A 20818-nucleotide genomic window follows, 5' to 3' on the forward strand; every position below is an offset into this window, starting at 1 on the left:
ACCCAGCAAGAAGCTCAGGAACTCGCTCAGGAACTCGCTCAGGAATCACCTCGAGATGAAATATCCCAGCAGCTTCAGTCAAATTCAGTAATATTGCAGCCAAAAACGCTGATCGGCTCTGTTCAAGGTGCTGCTAACACCACCCGTGACTCCAAAGAGAAATGGACGGAGAAAGAACTGAAGACACTTGCAGAATTCATACTGTTCCACAGCACACCAGGTGAAAAGTGGCCAGCAAACAAACACCAGGAGTTCTGGATCAATGCCAGTGAATTCGTGAAACAAAGGGCAAACATACCAGGTGTACGCAGAAGTGGTACGTTGCAAACCTGGCTGATCCCCAAAGTTCACTTAAACATCTTTGTTACAGTTAATGCTCTTCAAAGCAAAGTTACAGGATGGCTGGCTAAGAGGTATTTGCAGTTCTGTTTATCCATATTCTAAGTTTATGTTAAAATAATATCCAAGGTACAAAACACCTAAGGATGCAGAAACTTGGTGCTGTGGAGAGTCTGTTACTATTGCACAAGTGTCAGCATCTCCAGCTCGTACTGTACAATCAGAAGATGTACAGACAACTCCTGTCGATTTAGCTTTTGTGTGTCACATATTCAACCAGCTACAAACAGAATGTCAGCTAGCAGCTTTATCAGAACTGTTCTCAACCTACATGAGTCAATTTTCACTCACAGTTCCTGCTGACTTTCTGAGCAATGCTGCAAATGCAATGGTGCGGCTATCAGATGCTGGAAGAACAAATGTACTGTATAACCTTGCTAAAGGGATAGGAACCCTAAGGCTGGACAAAAGTGATTCCCGATTTCCTGTCCATCACATGCCCATGGGGCTAGTTGAATACATCGCACAGTTTTTTGCTGCTGATAACTTACAGCAGGTAAACTAATAACAGGATTGATGTTTTGCTAGATTTATATTAAACCCACGTATCTTGCCCATCAGATTACCGTTTGTGGCAACAGACGATGTACAGCCACTTTGGGTAGAAATGGGTTAGACTACATCGTGGCCCTATGTGGTGTACAGTACCATCAGCTCAGGACTCAGAAGGAATGTGTTTTAGTACATCTCGGAGTCAGAAGACTATGGAGGTATTGCTGCTTGCCCATATGGGATACATTCTTATATGCCAATTTTGTAGGCTTTGGTTAATATACCTGCTGTTTCAGAGAGGTCCTTGAGGTACGATTTTTCAATGAGTGACACGACAGTAGACTCTCGAATACAGGTTTGTCGCACTGCTTGACCTGTGACATAATGATTAATAGCTAACAGTTCTTGATGAAGCTGCTAAATGTAATGTGGGGGCATGGTGGTGGTTAAAAGCAGACGGATGCGACATTGTTAAGGGACTGAAGGAATCCACCAAGCTCCAGTGGAGCGGAGATGTGGATTTAGCTGATGGAGCCCTTCAGAAGCAGTACAAAGCATACCAACAACGTTTAGACGTAACAAAGGCAATGGGGCTTAAGAGAGAAAGCAGAGTGCAGGATTTGACTACAGCTTTAAGCTCACTCAGTAAAGATCTGGAGTTTGTTCAATCTGGTATGCATTCTAACATGCATAGTACCTAACCATTTAATCACCTCTTTTGCAGAGTTGATCAAATCCAATAATGTATATTCAGAGAAAACTGTATCTCCAAGGAAGAACGAGAAGGAAATGGTAATTTTAGCCTGGAAAATCAAAGAGCTGACTGAGCTTAATGAGACAGGGAGGCAGTTGTTTAGTGAGATAAAACTTTTGAAAGATAAGATCCAGAGGGATAACCTAGAAACAGAAGGTAATATTCCAAGCCAGTTACAATCAGTACGGCAAAGGCTAGTCACTTTAATCAAGGGTGTGACTCGACATCAGCGTGTTGCAGCTTCACATATATTGGTCTTTATGATCAGCACAGAAGACAGAAGAAAGAAGCCATATGCTATTCCTGTGCAATGCATGCCTTACCAGGGATTGACTGACTCTAAAGTGCGTGATCTTGCCAATTCCATAATTAGTGAAATGGCCAAAAGAAAAATGAATGTAGCAGGTAGCACTGTATTTTCTGTACAACAGCTAACAGACACATGCCTTTAATAGGATTTACGACTGATGGCGAGTGGAATTCGTTGCGCACTAAGGGAAACTCAAGACCATTGTCTGTGTTCCAGATTCGTGCTGATGCTAGGTCAAAGTACAGCCATATGAGTGTGAAGAGAATGGTCGAAATGATCACACCCATAGGTTCGTATGTGAATAAAAGTATTGTACAGATATTTGCTGATATTGACAGTTACCAGTACTGTTTGATGTGTCTTTTGTTGTGCGTAGATGAAAATGGAGCTATTACTGCTCTTCTCCCTAATCATGCTATCTCACCTGAACTTCTTGGTGATTTAAATAAATGGAAGTCTGAAGGTGCTAATTTGGATGATGTGATTGAATGGTTGAGGCTCCAAACAGTCCCGCCTGGTTATGAAATTCATACCTGGACAGAAGGTATAACAATTTACTGTTGTTAATGCTTGATTCCATGTCCTGGTTTTTAAGGGAAAGATGAGACCAAAGCTGAAAAGTTATGTTCGATTTTGGCACAGCTGGAGTATAGCTATCAAGTGAATTTATTTGATTCAAAAGGAACCCCCTTCAAGAGTCATCTTTACGTTACAGAAGTGCACCCTATTACAGGTGTAGGATTTTGTGAGCGTGAAGATGAAGCCCACATATTCAAGGTACAATATGAGAATACAACATGTGCAAAATATTTTGACCTCTTAGAGAATTGGTCACAGTTTGCGACAAGGCAATAGTAACTTACAGTTGGAGAGGTTTGCAGAAGCATTGCATGATCCATCTGCTGGACTTACTTATTGTGCACTTTCTGGCATCCGTAAGCAGAGTGTGGAAGATGTTGACCGATTATTTGGCCAGTCTCTGATTGATTGGATGGAACGGAAAGGCTACTGTGATGAAGTTGCATATCTACAAGTTATTCATAATTGGAGACGTGCATGTGATGAAAGGGGTCTGACCAATGATCAACGTAGTACATTCAATAAGAACCTTCTAAGCTTCATATTGGATGATCTTATGCCTTGGCATAGGAATGATGGCTGTGATTTCAGTTTTTTGGAAGTTAACCGGTAAGCTAATGAACGAATATGCATATATGATACAACATGCTTGCAGGAAAGTCAACAACATCAGAGGTTTTAGTAGAGAAACTTTGATAGCTCTAGTAGCTAATATAGAGTCTCGGGAATGGAGAAGAAATTTCAACATCATAAATGGCATACCCCCTGAGCACCCAAGAGCAAGCACCACCGATGACGTGGAATGTTTTTTTTAGTCTTTTGCGGGATACGGTAGGAAAGGATTTCACTCTGAAAGAGGTATGTATAATATTTGTTTATTATGTAACTTTGTGTATAACAGTTGCAGCTCTACAAATTGTACAATTTTGACTTCCTTTTTTTTACAATGGAATATAGGTTTACTATGGATGGAGAAAAGTGACTGAAGAGTTTAAGAAAAGAATTGACCCAAACTTGCCCTTTTTTTACCACACCTCTACACACTCCAGATTTTATGAGGGGTTAATGCCGGATTTCAGTGTCCAAAATCCTAAGAAGAAAGTGAAGCGATTACCCAGATACGAGCTGTTAGGAGCCAATGACAGTCGAGTCACTATGTCTGTGCGTGGTGATACTTCAATTCGCACAAAGTTTCATAATGTGCCTATTAATCTTCCACCACCACCAGGAACCAATCCATGCCTTTATGAACACTCATATGCTCACAATTCTACAACAAATCAATAAAAGAATTTACAGCAACATTACAAGTGTATACTTCAAACATATTCAGTGTGTCAACTGGGGGAACGGCTGAGTAGCACTCGCTGTGACCATTCACCATTCCTGGTTATCTTTATTCCAGCATACCAGGCAGGGGTCTCATAAAGTTTGAACCTTATCCAATCAAAGGCTACATTCAAAATCTTTTTTTCATTAAGTGCTGTATGAACATCATCAACTGCCTCTTTTACAACATATCCAATTCTTTTCCATTCTCCATCATCAATTTTACAAATAAATGCTATAGCTTTTGAATCACGAGGATTTTGTGGCTCCGGGTTCAACTTAACTACAACAGGATTTCCATCCTGAAGTTTCTGTTTGGCGAGTTTTAACTGGTCCTGGTATGCTGTTTCTTTGTGCGCCCCAATACATTTAAAAATCACAGTATGAGTGATGGCTGGTATGTCATCATCCTCTGATTCTGAGGTGGTCTGTGATACAGAAATGACATAAGGAGTACAGCTGCTGCTGTGTGGGATTGGTGAGGGTGATGGGGACATACTAGGAGTATCGTTAAGCCAAGTCCACTGCCACAATACAAACACATCATCATGTTTAAAGAACATGTAGGGACTAATGTCAACAGATCTACCAAATTCTTCTCTCTGTATGTAGATAAGAATTTATACATGATACAGTAGTATAAAAATTGCTAGTTGAGAATACACACCTAATTATCAGATAAGTTAAATACAGTAAATTAATGGATGTGTGATTGTACCATATGTGATTCTTTCTTCCTCTTGGGGCTGGTCCCCCTGGACAAATCAGTGTTTACTGGCTGTCCAGTATAATAAATAAAATTCACTATAATTATGTAATAGCATATTATACTAACTTACATTAATTATAAAAGCACAGTCGTAGTTAAATGGCACATGGGCAATAGCAGGCAAAGGATGATCAATATTCGGACAGCTCCTAGCAAACCCATCGAAAACGTGGATTTCAGGGGGTAATCCTTTGCAATATTCTTCCCACTGTAGTTTAACCTCCACCAGCTCGACTTTAACGACTGGGAAGCTTGCAACAGCGTAGTGGATGGTGTCTCCTTTCTTTAGCATCGTTATTTCGACAAAGTCGTCGTGGTCACCGTCTTCACCACACAGCCCCTCTGCTTCGGCCATTTTGGTATTCAAACTATTCAATTAACATTTATTAATTTTCGTAGCGTTTGTATCGTTTCCGTCCTCCTCTGCTGTAGGAGATAAGACAAAGTGTTAAGAGATCACAAAGACTGTGTTGATAATTAGAGTATGTCAACAATTGTAGTTTTTCAGCCTCACATGCTAATGATCTCTCTCTCATGTTCTTGGCAAATTGGATTTAAGTACCACCCTCTCTGGCCAGTTTTATGAAATAAGAATACTGTCTCACACCTGGAATTCAAGTACTCCAACAATGGTAAATTCCAGAAGGAAATTCTAGTGTACTTTATAAATGCTCAGGTCATTTATTGGTCTAGCTAATTCTACCAGTATATTTGTCCTAGATTTGCTGGCATGGCCACCAGGGTAGTCCATAAGCGGGCAGTTGAACATGACAGATTAATGGTCTAAAGTAATCACTATTGTAATTGCTTGTGGTGACACATTTACATTACCTCTGAGACTCCCCACAAAATGTGGACATGTTTGCAACTAAACACATGACATGATAATCCCAGTCCAGCATAAACACTTCACTCAGATGATAAAACACATCTACATACACACAGACAGACACACCTGGCATACTAGGGGTACATCTCGTCACTGCTTGAACGTTAAACCTGGCCTGTGGCTGGTACTGTATCTCAACCAGTTCCTCTGTTTGTACATCTTCTAACTATTCCAGTGTCTCTCTCCTTCAGTCCGATGATCACCAACAAAAAATTCATAGGAGATCTTATCCTGTGAAATAACAAACTGAACTACAATAACAGCAACCAAGTTTGCTGAGTCTGGCAAATACAGGCACACAGCATATGGGCAATTCCATGAAAATGTCAACCAAGACCTTAAAATTTAAAAGTGTATTTGGAGTAAATCCTACTGTGCCATTTTGAAGCTAGATACATGATGTTCCCTATTATACTGTTTATAGCCAAATATAGTCAACAGACAACAACATTATGGTTACTCTTTAATAAGCATCATGACATCTAGTGACCTCACACTTTACTGGAATTTTAGAACATATGCCTCCTACAGTCAGGAATAACAAATATTTTATTACCATTACAGTATGTTTAGATCAGTTGTACAATAGTTAAGGAGATTCAGCACCAAAAAATTAATACCTTCTCAAGTTTACATTTGATGGCTTGCAAAGTCAAAATGTCATTGATACTGTACGGCTGTCACATCCTTTCAGAATATCTCTGTAATATTACAACATTTTTTGAAACCAATTCATCTTCACTTTTACTTTTTTCATTAGGCATATTGTTTACCCTTAATTGAAAGGACACACCTCTTCGTGTCTGTAAAAAAACATACCACTTTCTTGTATGTCCATCACATCTAGCAAACATCCATCTATACTACATTGCTTCATAGCTTTATACTACCACATTCTATTCATGTATGTCATCACTTTGACAACCACAGATGCTCACTACTGGAAAATGTTTACCATACACTATAATAATCACGGATATGGTGTATACATGTGTAAACTAGAATTGTTTACTTCATGAGGTAAATGATGATGAAATATCAACATGTATTCCAATTTACTACCTCTAATTTAAACTGAGTAGTAGAAGCAAGAGTTCATAATATAAAGTAGTAAAAGAGAGTGTCCAACAGGAGTACATTCCAGCAAATACACTGAGTAAGATAGAATAGTAAGAACTTGCAGGCCCAGTCACATATTATAAACTCTTGGTAGAAGCAAAAGGTTAATGAATGAAAAGGTTATTTCTTCACATGTTTGTACAGGTACTCAGATTTAAAGGCTATATCAAATCCCCATTTAGCAACTTCACAACATAAAGATACACCAGAGCCCTACAGGCATCACCCTACATGTACATGTATTTGTTATGAAAGCTTGGATCAGCAGTTAAAATGTTATTTTACTATATTGCTGATTTCAAGAGATTAGAACAAATATAATAGCTTTCATGTAGTTTACCAGTCTACCATCATTGTCCGAAAATAAAATTCATTCACCCTCTCCCCTAAAAAAAATCATAAATGTGTTCAGAGATACGTAGCTTAACTTACAGATTTTCTCTTTCTATTGGACATGAATACTCAATCCACTAGACTGAGTCTTTATGCAACACCTCATGAAATGTGATATCTCATGAAAAGTGTATGGTTGATGGGATTAGAGTGACAGCTAGGGAAGTGGAAAATGTGAAGAAACGTTTGATCTGACCAATCATGTTACTAACACACTGAAGTACTAACCACTACAGCTGTGTAAGCTTCGTCAAGTTCTCCAAAATCGACTGCAATCAGATTTTCTATATAAGCAAAGGTGGTGATTGCTTCACTGCATACAGTATGTTGTATTTCAAGCCTTTGGGGCAGGTTTAAGCATTTCCAACAAAACATAAGCAGGCTTTCAACTCTCCATTCAGAGATGTCAGGCATCAAATCAGAAGGGAAATTCACAATCGTACTGTCAGTCGAGTTCCCTTGAGAGATAACCAGACAATATATCAAAGTAAACAGATGCACAGAAAAACATGAGCTTGGTAATGGCCAAAGTCAGAAATCTGGATGGTAGAATGGCTTAGGGTAGGAGAGAATGCTCTGTATGACATTAACCCATTAAATAAGTACATTTTTTTTTTGAATTTTCAACTAGCAGAGCCGACCTTACCCTTAGGCAGAGTAGGCAGCCTGCCTAGGGCTGAGGGGGTCTCCAAGCACCAAAAAAAATGGGAAGCAATAAAACCCGGAATACGGAATAACGGAACAGCGGAATAAGCGAAAATTACATTCTTACTATTTTACTACTATATATACAGTCTATAGCATTTATACAATACTCACCTCGTAGCAATTCCACAGAGAATCACTAAGGCGATCCTCAAATAGAACTAGCACAAAACTAACCACTCTAGAATAATCTAACTAAGCTAAAATACTTTCTAATACACTTTACTACAAAATCGCTACAACACTATAAGTTCTTTCTACTACAGCTACTTATACCAGCCATCACACACGAGTAACTGCCCGAATTTATTAGAATCAAGCTGCACAAAGTGATGTCAGCTAAATACAGCACTTAACCTTTTGAATTTACATTAAGCTTGTTTGGCGATGGATAAGGTAAATGCGGGTATTTCCGGACAGCGTACAATTCCGGACACTTTGGAACCTTTATCAAGCTAGCCAAGGAACGAAACAACAGATTGCCTTGAAATTTCTGCTGTGAATAGCTATTCTTATAGGGATTATAAAAATCGAAAAGTGTGTTCTAGTTGATTCATTCTTGGGTGCTATACACGAAGTGTCCGGAATTGTGCGCTGTCCGGAAATACCCGCATTTACCTTAACTAACAGGTTAGCCAAAGTAGATTATTTCAGAGAAGACTTCTTAGGATGGAATGTTGTCACTAATAAATTCGGGCAGTTACTTGTGTGTGATGGCTGGTATAAGTAGCTGTAGCAGAAAGAACTTATAGTGTTGTAGCGATTTTGTAGTAAAGTGTATTAGAAAGTATTTTAGCTTAGTTAGATTATTCTAGAGTGGTTAGTTTTGTGCTAGTTCTATTTAAAGATCGCCCTGAGGATCGCCTTAGTGATTCTCTGTGGAATTGCTACGAGGTGAGTATTGTATAAATGCTATAGACTGTATATATAGTAGTAAAATATTAAGAATGTAATTTTCGCTTATTCCGTTATTCCGGGTTTTATTGCTTCCCAAAAAAAATGCCTCAGGCTTACATATTGCATGTACATCAAACGGTATGGTTGTACTGTTTAAGTAGGAATCCAGGTGAAATTTTTGTGCGCCGCCCAAAATTCCACCCTTAAAAATCATCCTAGAGATATCTTACGAGATGAAAATCACCTTTACGGAATAGTACTAGCCCATATAATACATAAAACAGCATTAAATACTCACCAGTGGGATGTGCCTTTTGGGGTTCCGACGAGTGCGTTCCCTCTGCGCCTTATCTTTTCTTTTATCTTCAATCAGGCTGCTTGTCTTCTTCATCCAACAAAACCATATCGAGGCGTTAATTTTCCACATCAACACTTTCTTTAAGCAGCATAATAGATGCCACAAGATTATTTAAGGCGCTTAGACTACGCTACAGTACGGAGCAACAGATTATATTCCTTACTGATATAATCTATGACGGAGGGTACTGTATGGAGGTACTGGTACTAGATAGCTCCTTCATTCTACACATTATCAATCTATTGATTGAAACCACGATGACACACCCCTTTTGCACTAGCTGTATTTCAGTGACCACACACCTTCAATTTGGAAAGCTGACTCAAGATACTCTAACACAGCAGTCACCCTAATAGAACAGTCACATGTTTATAGCTAGCTGTATGCCTTAAAAAAAAATCTAAACAAACTAGTATATTAAAAATAAATTAGGAATCCAAGCGATAAAAAGTAGTAAAACAAGAGAAGAACGATGGTAGCTATTACAGCATAGCTCGATGGGAAATTCCTACTTTGGCATTGAACACAAAATAATGGTTAAATCATGCCAAAGAAGGGATTTCCTACCGAGCTATGCTGTAATAGCTACCATCGTTCTTCTCTTGTTTCACTACTTTTTATTGCTTGGATTCCTACTTTATTTTATTTTATTTATTTTTTTTAATATACTAGTCTATAATAAAATACTATTCATACAGCCAATTGTATTCACATTCCCTTATGCAGCCATACACTAGTGGACAGTTCTAGGTATTCCCAGGCTATGAATAGCCTTCTATCAACTTGCTATCAACTTGTTATCATTACACTGGCATCATCAGCAAACCAAACCTGAGATACATCAGGCACTTCAGTACTCAAATGACGAATCAGAGGAACCAAAGCGAGTGCATACATGCCCATAGCAAGGGGGTCACCTTGCATTGTGCCCTCAGTACATGAAATTTCACCTTCACCAACAACAAAAAGACGGACTAAGGTACGATAAGTATTCTGCAGGATGGTAGAAAATGATGGACAAATCTTGGGAAATATTGTGAAGTGCAGCTTGACGACTAACACAGTTAAATGCATTAGTAGCATCAACAAGAGCAGCTTCACTTGTGGCAGCCCCAAACAATTCCTTCATTGCATGAACTGCTACTTCAGAACCAGCCTCATGACCAGCACAAGTCAAGTAGCAGCTTTCAAAATTCTGACATGCCACATTGCTAATTCTTTACACACATACAAGCTCAATATTTTATTAGAGTAGATATTTTCTCTGTTGCAAATGTTGACATCTGCAGTGTACAGTAGGTACATCTCAAAAGTCTGGAAAACCTCAACCCAGCTGTGACTTAATTAGAACATGAGAACTGTGACTTATGTTACGGGTTGATCCATTGTTTGGGACTATTGGACTCCTAAGTCACCCCTGTAAGTGTGATCAAGGCTTGGATCAAGGTCACAGGATTAAACTTGCAAAGTACCTAGTCTCGCGTAGCCAGACCCCATTTCTCCGCACGGCGCTTATCGATTGGAAATTATAAGCGCCTGCTCCGAAAGGGTCTGGGGACTCTACAATAGAAAAGTTCTGCAGGCAAACCACCCCTAGGTAGGTGAGCGTTGATTGGTCCTAAACCACTTTCAGAAGAGGTGTGGATGACCACAGTTGGCTTCATCCTCAGCTATAGGCAAGGTCGGCTTCAGCCTGTTTAAACTTTAATTACAACCAATTAAGGTAAAAGTTACTTAATTTGCTTGAAATGAGCGTAATCATGTCTGAGATATGTCACGCAAATATACTGAGTCTCGCATCCAGATAGCCGGGCTCGTGGCATAGTCAATACAGTACTACTACTTTCACCTTGATTTATATATACCAGCTACATCTGCCATTTTCTCTGCGAGCTGTCTGGAGGCGAGACTGATCGGCTCACACCTCAGGCATGATTACGCTCATTACAAGCAAATTTTATAGCTCTCTTACCTTGCTTTAGAGTTTGAACAGGCTGAAACCTTGCCTATAGCTAAGGATGAAGCCAACTGTGGTCATCCACACTTCTTCTGAAAGTGGTTTAAGACCAATCAATGCTCACCTACCTAGGGGAGTTTGTAAAAGACGGAATAAGGAATAGCGGAATAACGGAACAACTCGCATCACAACGAATGGGAATTTATATGGCTTATGCAATGTTAGGGTGATTGTACTGTTACAGCTGTGAACTCATCCCTCGTAGATATCCTTACAATGTAGGGTGATTGCGTGTACTGTTACAGCTGTGAACTACACTGCTTCATCACTCATAGATGTACTAGCGAAATGATTACTATACGCTCTTACTACTACTGTATGTAGCTAAGCTAGAATATACAGTAGTTAGCTATTAGTTTCGTTTTCGAGTCTTCATCCTTCCAGTGGAGGGATGAAACGAAATGACTGCCACGCCCCCTTTGCTCATGACGTTGGTACCATACTTAACATACAGTACCCGCTTACGAAGTGCAAATTTACATTTGATTATAGCTCTTACTAGCTACTACTGTATGTAAAGTATGGTACCAATGTCGCGAGCAAAAGGGGGTGTGACAGCCGTTTCGTTTCATCCCTCCACTGGAAGGATGAAGACTTAAAACGAAACTAATAGCTAACTACTGTATATTCTAGCTGTGCTAGCGCAATGATACTTAGCTACATACAGTAGTAGTAAGAGCGTATAGTAATCACTTTGCTAGGACGGCTATGAGCGACGAAGCAGTGTAGTTCACAACTGTAACAGTACACGCAATCGCCCTAACATTGCAAGGATATCTACGACGGATGAGTTCACAGCTGTAACAATACAATCACCCTAACATTGCATAAGAAGCCATATTGATATAAAATGCCCATTCGTTGTGACTCGAGTTATTCCGCTATTCCGTTATTCCTTAGTTTCGCCTTTTACAAACTCCCCCTACCTAGGGGTGGTTTGCCTGCAGAACTTTTCTCTATTGTAGAGTCCCCAGACCCTTTCGGAGCAGGCGCTTATAATTTCCAATCGATAAGCGCCGTGCGGAGAAATAGGGTCTGGCTACGCGAGACTACAAAGTACCCGTGTAGCACTAAGGTAAGTAAGGGGGTTTCCGGACAGCTGGGTATTCCGGACACTTCACTTTTAATCCGCTACTGAAGGATGGAATAGAAACCGATCAGGCTATGGTTTATGTACCTAAGTACCCTACTTGTGTACTATAAAATACTAAAGTTTTGTTTCGATAGCTTTATACAAGATTATCCACAACCTAACTGAAATACCTAACAGCTACTTACCAACATTATCACCTGTCACTATTACAAGATCTAATCATGAACAAAAATTCCTACACTATCATACATCAATAGACAATTATAAGTACTCATTTTTTCCAAGAACAATACCAGAATGGAATGGACTACCACAAGACATCATCAACCAACAAACTATTGACAGCTTCAAACAATTATTATACAATCACTTTTAATTTAATGTACATTAGCACTTATGCCCCAGGCGGGCTCTGCTAATTAAACAATATAATAATAATAATAATATTAATATAATTAAGGATTACCGAGATACATCACAATTTGCTTGCATGTGTAAAATATTTTTGTGTAAAAACTTTCACTACGCATGTTAACAGGAGACTGAGGGCACCATTTGTAATTCTAAGCCATCATAGGCATCACAAATGATCAGTCACACTATTCAGTGAACGGATATATGATTTAGAGATAGTACAACTGGAATCCAAGCCCATTACCTGTGACGTGCTAACTGGCACGCGCAATCAACACAACCAGCATCCCGGAGAAGCCCCAAGCAAGGATCCGCGGGGCCACACTACTTAACTATGCTGTTTCAGTGTTAAGGCAAGGACTGATACAGATTTCCAGGCAGTAGATCAAATGTCGCATCTTCGAAAGCGCTGCAAGACACTCGCATGGTCCGAGCAAGGCTGGTAGCAGTTCTGCTCCTTAAAAATCGCTGTCACCAACAAAGTAACCAGACAAATAGAATGCTTTGAGTCTCTGCTGGGCCATGACACCATCTATCGAATATTGTTGTGCCATCTGGGACCCACACCACCAAAATGACATTTCTAAACTTGAAATGATTCAACATCGAGCTGCTCGTTTCGTCTTAAATAAGCCTTGGAACAGACACCACCGTGACAGTATCACAGACATGTTAAATGAACTAAATTGGCCATCTTTACAAGAACGCAGAAAGCAAGCACGCCTCATCCTATTGTACAAGATAGTTAATCATTTATTATTGGTCCCAAATCGCTGTCTGCCATCATTAAATCAAACTGCTACCAGAGCCCATCATGATCAGAAATTCAATCATATACAATCTTTAGTAAACACGTATCTCTATTCATTCCTACCCAGAACTATTCCCCATTGGAACGATCTATGTATCCCAAATCTATCTACCATTGATCTTGAAACATTTAAACAATCAACTACTCCTACTTTATAACTGTAACTTAGCACTTATTGTATTTATTGTAACTTAGCACTCACTGTAATTTAGTACTCATTGTAATTCTAGCACTTATTGTAACTTACCACTTACTGTAATTTAGCACTAGTTGTAACCTAGCACCTATTGTAACTTAGCACTTATTGTAACTTAGTACTAATCATTATTGTAACCTAAATTATAGGCACTTATGTTATTGTAACTTAAGGTAGAAGAGTACCCTGAAATCCATATCTTTAAAAACAAACTGTTACTTACTTATTTTGTTTATCAATTCATTGCAAACTAAAACGCTAGTATTAGACAGGTACCGAGGCTGATTTTAAGTTTGCGCCGCAAGCGATGTTCGTGATCACGTGATCTACCTCGTGCGTGTGAGAACAGATTAGATAGCTGGCCAAACGTAACGTGCTTGTGAAGTATTAGGTGAGGACAACGTTGTATTGTGTTATTTTAACTCGTGCTTGGTTTAGCAGCTCTGCTTTGCAGTGGGTTGTTTTTGCTGCGCAAATATATTAGAAACCTGTTGTCAAAAAACAGGGTGGCACCAAAATGCATACCCTGTACAAAGGTGCTTCCCAAGACACAAAACAATATATACAAACACCATGTTCATGTATTCAATCACATCTAAATGCACTGTACAGTGGATCCTCACTAATCCAAATGCTCGCTATTAGTAAGGATCCGCTGTATCTATACTAGCTACAATTACCTGTATTTTGTGTCATGTGCAGACAACAACCTGATAGCCCAAGTATAAGATCAAGCCAGGATATCAAGTTGGAATTACCAGCACTGGAGCTACTTACTGATAACACACAAACAGCATGCACATGTTGGATTGTCGCATACTACTCCATGTATGTATTACATTATTATTGACACAATAGTACATGAATATCATAAATGTACAACTGAAACACTACAAGTGAATGTATACTGGTAATATCAGTCTCATCAAAAGTGTACAAAGACTACATTTATTTGAGCAGAAACCAAAAATGTTTACAAGGAAAAAAGGTTACATTCCTTGGAAAGGAAATCAAAAAGCATACATGTCAACATAGCTAAAAACATTCCACTTATTGGAAATAAAATCAAAAGCATACATAAAAAGATCAAAGATTGTAATCCTTGCAAAGGAAAACAATTCAAGCAAATAGCAAGGTCAAGTTCACGGTTCAGTTCGGTAAAAAGTAAAGTCGAGTTACAATCTAGTGAGGTTTCGGGGATTCAGTGGACAGCTCCTGTTGTGGGTTCCTCTTTCTGACCCACATGTACAGATTATCTCTGTTTCAGAGGCAGTACTCTCATCTTCAAAACGAACTTGATGGTTCTTATTCAATGGACAATCACGATGGCTAGTTATTCTGTGGGTGGCCGATCCACACTTACACTTCCCCTGCTTTCTTGAAGAGGTAGCACATAGTTCATTGTTAGCCACATCACAGTTGTCACTCAAGTCATCGTCATCACCGTCATCCTCATCATCTGAGCCATATGTGTGCTGAATCCTCTGTCTGCGAATCCACTGCTTCCTTTCTTCTTGCTCTTGAACACGAGCTTTCTTCCAGTTAGTACGGTTCTCTTTAGCCTCTTCTGTTTTTTTTCTTTCAAGATTGTTAGCACGGACTTCATTCCCTCTCTGTAATGCTGCTGCCATTCCATCAAATAAAGGCAACCTTAATCGGCGAAACAATTCCAGCAGCCAATGATAAGACATCCCATATTTCTTGTTAAGCCAGGTCATGTTGGCTTGCATTAAGCCCATGTTGGTGCTTAGCATGTAGTGAATACTGTGGAGGTATTTGTCCTTTGACCGATACCTTATGAGAACATTGTGACTAGCCTCCGGGTAATTTGAATGCCCTCGCCCCAATTCGGTATGAATAATTTGTGGGGCCTGTGATGCACGATTAGAACATTCAACCTCATAAGCAAGCGCATGGAATGGACATGCCAGAGGGTTCTTTGAGTGGTAATCCTCACCTTCACACGCTATTGTGTCACCTTCGCAATTACCACAGGAGCAAACCTTCATACTGTGAAAATCACAATGGCCCCCTTCCCAAATATGAATATCACGAGCATGATACTTCCCTAAAGCAAGAATACGAGCTGCAAAAAATTGTGGATCAGTTTCTGCTTGCAATAAACAGTAAAAGAAGTTGGTTCGAGCACCACGCAGAAAAGATTTTGAGAGGCAGCCACAGTTCTTCTTGTGACGCTTTGGACAGTGACATTTTACTGTTGTAACTTCAGAAAATTTTTCTTTAAGTACGTCTTGCATTGTTTCAGAGAAAGATTTTTGCTTTGCTATTTCTCCAAGATGTTTAGTGTGTGAGCGTGCAACGTGACCACCACAAAGCATTACCTTTGATTTTTGTGCATCAATATAATGCATCCTAAAGGCTTTTGCAGAAGATGAGTCCCCATCTTGCCACTGCACTTCTATCATCATACCTTCTTCTTTAGCATGGCCAAAAGCAATATCAGCTGCATGCCCTTCTGCACCTTTTGCAGTGCCACGATACAGTTGATCCTGATCCACACCTTTTCCTCTCATACACAAATGCACAAAATAAAGCAATGAATTGGTGACATAGTTTCTTATTGTGAATGTACAGTTTTGGCTGTACCTACCTCTTGTCAACCATGCTCCATCTGAAGTAGTGATCGCCCGCTGCCAACTGCCAACAGCCGATGGATCAAGTGATTTCATGTCACCTTTAGCCATTTCACACATCTCATTAATCATAGTGTTCACAATAGGATGTAGAAGTTTAATTGTTTCATAAAAGCTTTTAGTACTAACCGCTGACATGCCCAGGCCTTGCTTCAGAACCTTATCGTATTGTGAATGCATCAAGCCACTGGCTATAAATGCAACTTGCATAGCCAAACTGCAAGCCATGCGGTTGGAAAATGCAACATTAACAGAACTTGTTAAATTAATCATTCTTTCAGCACAACCACTACATTTAAATTTTACCATTGCACACCCACCAAGTCCTAAAAATTTAACGTTTATAGGGATGAGTTTTCCAGTACATTCTGGCGTGTAACACACTGTAGTGGCATTTATTTGGTCAATAAATTCTTGGAGTTGTGTAGCTTGGCATAAGAACACACTATTACCAAGTTCAACTGGACTTGCACGAGCCTTTTTCAAAGGGGTGGGGCAATATTCTGAACTACTATCAACAGTGTCAGTTTCGCTTGTTGACAGTGTACTGTCACTTTCAGTGCTTGTCATGTCATATAGTTCAGTAACACTCACACTCCTTTGTGGCACTCCACCGTTGTAGGCATTCATCAAAATCTGTCCTTCTGAACTTGTTCCATCATCCATCACTATGTTTTGTGTTTCTGGGCTTGTTCCAGGGATATCATCATCATTTCCATCCTCCATCACTACCCTCTGTGTTTCTGAACTTATTCTAGTAGTGTTACAGGTCAAACTAACATCATTTCCATCCTCCATCTGTGTTTCTGAGCTTGTCCCAGGGATATTACCATCATTTCCATCCTCCATCACTACCCTCTGTGTTTCTGAACTTATTCTAGGAGTGTTATAGGTCAAATTAACACCATTTCCATCCTCCATCACCACACTCTGTGTTTCTAACCTTGTTCTAGGGTTATTATCGTCCAAATTAGTATTATTTTCACCCTCAGTGTCTGGATGCTCAGGGCTCACATCACTCACCACGTGGCTGCGCAAGCGCATCGACCAGCGACTGTGAGCCAAGTCTCTAAAACGTTGTGATTTTTTGCTAAAGTATATTTTGCGACTGTTCGACACTTCACCCCTATCCATTGCTACTCAGAACGGTCGACAAACAGCCCGAAAAACAGAGCGAATCATCACATCGGCGAGTATCACGTGATGGGAAAATAAATCGCGTCGTCTCCCGAAATTTTGGGTAAACAGGAAATGATAACAAACCAATGAGATTTCAGCACTAATGTTTACATGACAAATAGCAATGTAGCGCATAATTTAAGTATTGCGATAATGTTTACAATGTTTAACACCGTGGGATCGAGGTTACTGTGTTTGTCCATGCACCGCTCACAAACAAAGACAAAAATTATTAATATTTATGCGTAGTCTAGTTAAGCTTGCTTCAATATAGACAGCAAAAAAGACTGAAGCAGTTTGATGAAAGGTAAGATACATAAAAAGAGCTATAATGGTGCAATTTTCAAGCTATATTTGTGTCTATAGAGCAAAAACTGAGCCACGCCCACCATTTTCCAACCTCAGTAATGTAATTTCCCTAGAACTTGATAATATAATTACATGAAAGGCTAAAAATTTTTATGTGTTTTCAGGGTATGCTTCTACCTTAAACTAGGCACTTATGTGTACGTACCTTGTACATTAGCGTAAAAACCCTGTTGGGTGTTTGCTAATCAATAAATAAAAATAAATAAAAATAAAATGACACTCAATAGAGTGCAGCATTTCCCATAACAATGGCAGGTACGCCTTTTTTAAGTGGTGTCTGGAAACCCCAGCCCCATAAATTTTTGGCGTTTTCTCAAACTACAAATTTAAACTGCTCTTTCTCCTAGCACCCTACACTTTATCATCCACAATTTATACCACCGATAGTCTAGTTCATTAGCTATAATTCGGCACTAAGCATTTTAGAATCCGTTTTTCTCTCGAGGAGAATTGAACAAATTTTTAATACATGTACAAACTTTGTCCGGAAACGCCCGCCCCTACCTTACTTCCTGCCATAGGCCTATCGCCTTTCCCACTGTCTCGAAAGTACACATGTGACACTGTAATACCTGTATTTCATGTTCTCGACGTCTGTTAAATCAGCGCACTGTCCAACTGTCTTCATCGCGCCCGGAATAACACATTGTAACATCACGTGGATTATTGCATCACGAGATCATAAAGCAGACGCACGCCCATGAGGCACGGTGGTTATAGAATTAAAATTGTGTCTCGATCGAGAGGGAGAATGTCAGGAACGAGGTCAGGAAGACCAAAGAAGCTGAGCTTTAAGAAGATGCAGTCTGTCATGTTGGGAACCTCTCTGGAATGGACTGTCTGAATTAAGGATACAATAGGAAAGGTTGTGTGTTGGATTATTTTGTCTCAGATGCTAAACCAAAACACATGATAGTTTGTTGCTGAGCTAGTGTAGCATTTGTGATTGTAGTTGTTTGGTGACCCAAATCAGGGGCGGATCCAGGGGGGTGGGTTTAAAAGGTTCCATGTAACCCCCCTTTTGAAAGAGCCTCTCTTATTCGAGATACTCTAATAGAGCAGTCTTTTGAGGAGCAGTGTAGGAAGCTATGTATCTAGTTATAAACAAGGTCAGCAGTTGATGACCTTTTTGGGGGGGGGGTCTTCAGCTCTGAAGTTGCAATTCCAAAGTGGAACCCCCCTTTTTAAAAGTTTGGATCCACCCCTGCAAATCAATTTAACACACTTCAAGCTGTTAGATCAGGGAAACCATTGTCACCATATCAAAAAGGCTAATGGAAATTGTAACATTTGGAAAATTTTACAAAGCACTACATATTAACCTTAATTCTTATGAAATCTGCATTAAAAAAACTACTTCATGTCCTTTTTGTAGCTTTAGCTTGGTCCCACTGATCAGTTAAATTTTTTTTTTTGAACAGCCATTCAGTGTTTCTTTCCCAATAGAAAATACGTGTATTTGTGTAATATACAAATAAGGCAAAATTGCACCCGCTAGAATCCATAATTTACCCGACAAACCATACATAAAAACAAAGCCCTTGAATTGCTCTATACACTGGCATCCGAACATTTGTTGCAACACTTTCATAGTGACTGTTATTAGCAGTTGACTCCACCACAATGCGCTCCATACAATTTTCTATATGAGAAATTTGTTACCTCAGTACGCAAACCTCAAAAGTGCAGCAGTAGGTTGCCCTTACCCAAATTCACTAAACTTGGTTTCATTCGATGAGTTGAATCATACAGATTAAGAATCCACCTGAACTAATGGCTTAGCTGGCCATTCTACAAAGATACATCACAAAGCATGTGAAAACAAGGTTTTTTCACAGTACAATTTTGTACCTGGTTGCATAAATTTGCCATACAAGGAAGGCTCTCTCCTTTCTTTTCCACTGGTCACTATGCAAAATCTTGCATATCACTCGATGCGCAATTTATCAATGAGTCTGATAAATGCAACCCCATCTCTGTAAACTGAAGTATGCGGAAGTTATGATGCGTTATTTGAAAGGAAATGTTATTTTCCGTGAATTTTAATTCATAAAAATTAAATGTACAGTAAATGTGTCAAAGTTTTTGATACATGCTACAAACAGCCATGATTGTAATCCTTGTTCCCGTTGCATTGTATCAAGGCTATACAGTGCTTTAAACATTAGTCATAGACACCGATGATCACAGAGTGTATGTGTATTAAATTTGTCACTATATGGTGGAGACTGAATGTTCACATCACCAATCAGATCTGATAATTTTCAGTGTACAGAAATCATCAGATTGTCACTGTAGCTACATGTAAACTAAGTTAATCTTATTTGTTTGTTGTATTTTGTAGTTGTAGTGTTCCTTTTTGTGGCTGACACCTTGTACAGGCTTTGCCTTTTGTGTAGTGTTGCACCGATAATCGGTTCAATAATCGGTATCGGGCCGATATTGGCTACTAGCCGATTAATCGGTTTTGATTAAATCAAGGCCGATGTTAATCTCCACTGCGCTGTGTAGTATAATGATGTGGGGGAGGCTAGACATAAGTTATAATTAAGTTATGTGTTAATGGTTTAGCGGTGACTACAAGCCATGCCCATAATAAACTGTCAGGGTTTAGGCCATGCCCAACAATAAACTGAGGTTTTTAGGTTTCTATGTAGTGCCAGCCACTTGTCTCAACTGTATAGCAGTAGTAAAATGTACTTAAAACCTGTTTACCATAAGTAACTTTTACTTGTGGTATACATCTAACTTTACATTTTAGTCTAGAATGAGCTGTATATCAATGGTTATGTCACTAATATGAGCCATTTAATAATGATGAGGATGAGTGTTAGTGTTATTAGTGTATATCGGATCGGTTATCGGTATCGGCTAATTCTGTTGCTTAATATCGGTTATCGGAATAATCGGCTAAATTGGATATCGGTGCAACACTACTTTTGTGTATACCTTCCATTGTGGAAATTGTGATATAATAATAAATATCCAAGGAGTTATTAGTGATAATTCACACCAATATGTTGTCACGCCTACAGGGTAAACCACTTACGTGTATGGGAAGAATCTAAACATCGGTATGTGGATAGGTTAAC

At 39.3% G+C, this 20818-nt stretch overlaps 3 protein-coding genes and 1 long non-coding RNA gene across 11 annotated transcripts; 2 read left to right on the forward strand and 2 right to left on the reverse strand.

Moving 5' to 3' along the window:
• Positions 1-1008: 1008 nt before the first annotated feature.
• Positions 1009-4727, forward strand: LOC136244440 (uncharacterized). Of its 3 annotated transcripts, XM_066036022.1 has the most exons (11): positions 1009-1109; positions 1160-1246; positions 1287-1563; positions 1616-1801; positions 1886-2050; positions 2101-2244; positions 2332-2499; positions 2551-2732; positions 2779-3143; positions 3190-3392; positions 3492-4727. In XM_066036022.1, the coding sequence occupies exons 1-10, from the start codon at positions 1032-1034 to the stop codon at positions 3347-3349; spliced, it is 1812 nt and encodes a 603-aa protein (XP_065892094.1). In that variant the 5' UTR covers positions 1009-1031; the 3' UTR covers positions 3350-3392; positions 3492-4727. The 3 variants fall into 3 exon arrangements, with proteins under 3 accessions (XP_065892094.1, XP_065892093.1, XP_065892095.1); XM_066036021.1 differs by having other exon boundaries at positions 1616-2050; XM_066036023.1 differs by having other exon boundaries at positions 1616-2050; positions 2419-2499.
• LOC136244451 (uncharacterized) lies at positions 3769-18407 on the reverse strand. 6 transcript variants are annotated; one of them, XM_066036041.1, is made up of 5 exons: positions 18299-18407; positions 5588-5752; positions 4703-5055; positions 4582-4653; positions 3769-4465 (listed from the first exon to the last, which is right to left on the reverse strand). In XM_066036041.1, exons 3-5 carry the CDS (start codon positions 4985-4987, stop codon positions 3872-3874), a joined length of 951 nt encoding a protein of 316 aa, XP_065892113.1. In that variant the 5' UTR covers positions 4988-5055; positions 5588-5752; positions 18299-18407; the 3' UTR covers positions 3769-3871. The 6 variants fall into 6 exon arrangements, with proteins under 6 accessions (XP_065892113.1, XP_065892112.1, XP_065892115.1 ...); XM_066036040.1 differs by having other exon boundaries at positions 4703-5058; XM_066036043.1 differs by having other exon boundaries at positions 4703-5058; positions 5588-5767; positions 18299-18389.
• Positions 13702-14469, forward strand: LOC136244471 (uncharacterized). The gene is made up of 2 exons (XR_010695274.1): positions 13702-13915; positions 14227-14469. It is a non-coding gene; the product is annotated as an uncharacterized lncRNA (long non-coding RNA).
• LOC136244439 (uncharacterized) lies at positions 14365-17711 on the reverse strand. The gene is made up of 2 exons (XM_066036020.1): positions 17122-17711; positions 14365-17055 (listed from the first exon to the last, which is right to left on the reverse strand). Exons 1-2 carry the CDS (start codon positions 17310-17312, stop codon positions 14700-14702), a joined length of 2547 nt encoding a protein of 848 aa, XP_065892092.1. The 5' UTR covers positions 17313-17711; the 3' UTR covers positions 14365-14699.
• Positions 18408-20818: the final 2411 nt, after the last annotated feature.

The sequence above is a fragment of the Dysidea avara genome, chromosome 14, assembly GCF_963678975.1.
Source record: "Dysidea avara chromosome 14, odDysAvar1.4, whole genome shotgun sequence".
Taxonomy (NCBI): Eukaryota; Metazoa; Porifera; class Demospongiae; order Dictyoceratida; family Dysideidae; genus Dysidea; species Dysidea avara.

Bases quoted from the DNA above. Each gene is read 5' to 3' on its own strand.
- LOC136244439 (XM_066036020.1), bottom strand. From the start codon at position 17,312: ATGGATAGGGGTGAAGTGTCGAACAGTCGCAAAATATACTTTAGCAAA. The intron at 17,056-17,121 runs GTTAGAAACACA...TAACACTCCTAG, and splicing joins GATAATAACCCTAGAACAAG to AATAAGTTCAGAAACACAGA.
- LOC136244440 (XM_066036021.1), top strand. From the start codon at position 1,032: ATGTGGTGTACAGTACCATCAGCTCAGGACTCAGAAGGAATGTGTTTT. The intron at 1,247-1,286 runs GTTTGTCGCACT...AATGATTAATAG, and splicing joins CAGTAGACTCTCGAATACAG to CTAACAGTTCTTGATGAAGC. The intron at 3,144-3,189 runs GTAAGCTAATGA...ACATGCTTGCAG, and splicing joins AGTTTTTTGGAAGTTAACCG to GAAAGTCAACAACATCAGAG.
- LOC136244451 (XM_066036041.1), bottom strand. From the start codon at position 4,987: ATGGCCGAAGCAGAGGGGCTGTGTGGTGAAGACGGTGACCACGACGAC. The intron at 4,654-4,702 runs GTAAGTTAGTAT...AATTTTATTTAT, and splicing joins ACTGTGCTTTTATAATTAAT to TATACTGGACAGCCAGTAAA. The intron at 4,466-4,581 runs GTACAATCACAC...ATCTACATACAG, and splicing joins GGAAGAAAGAATCACATATG to AGAGAAGAATTTGGTAGATC.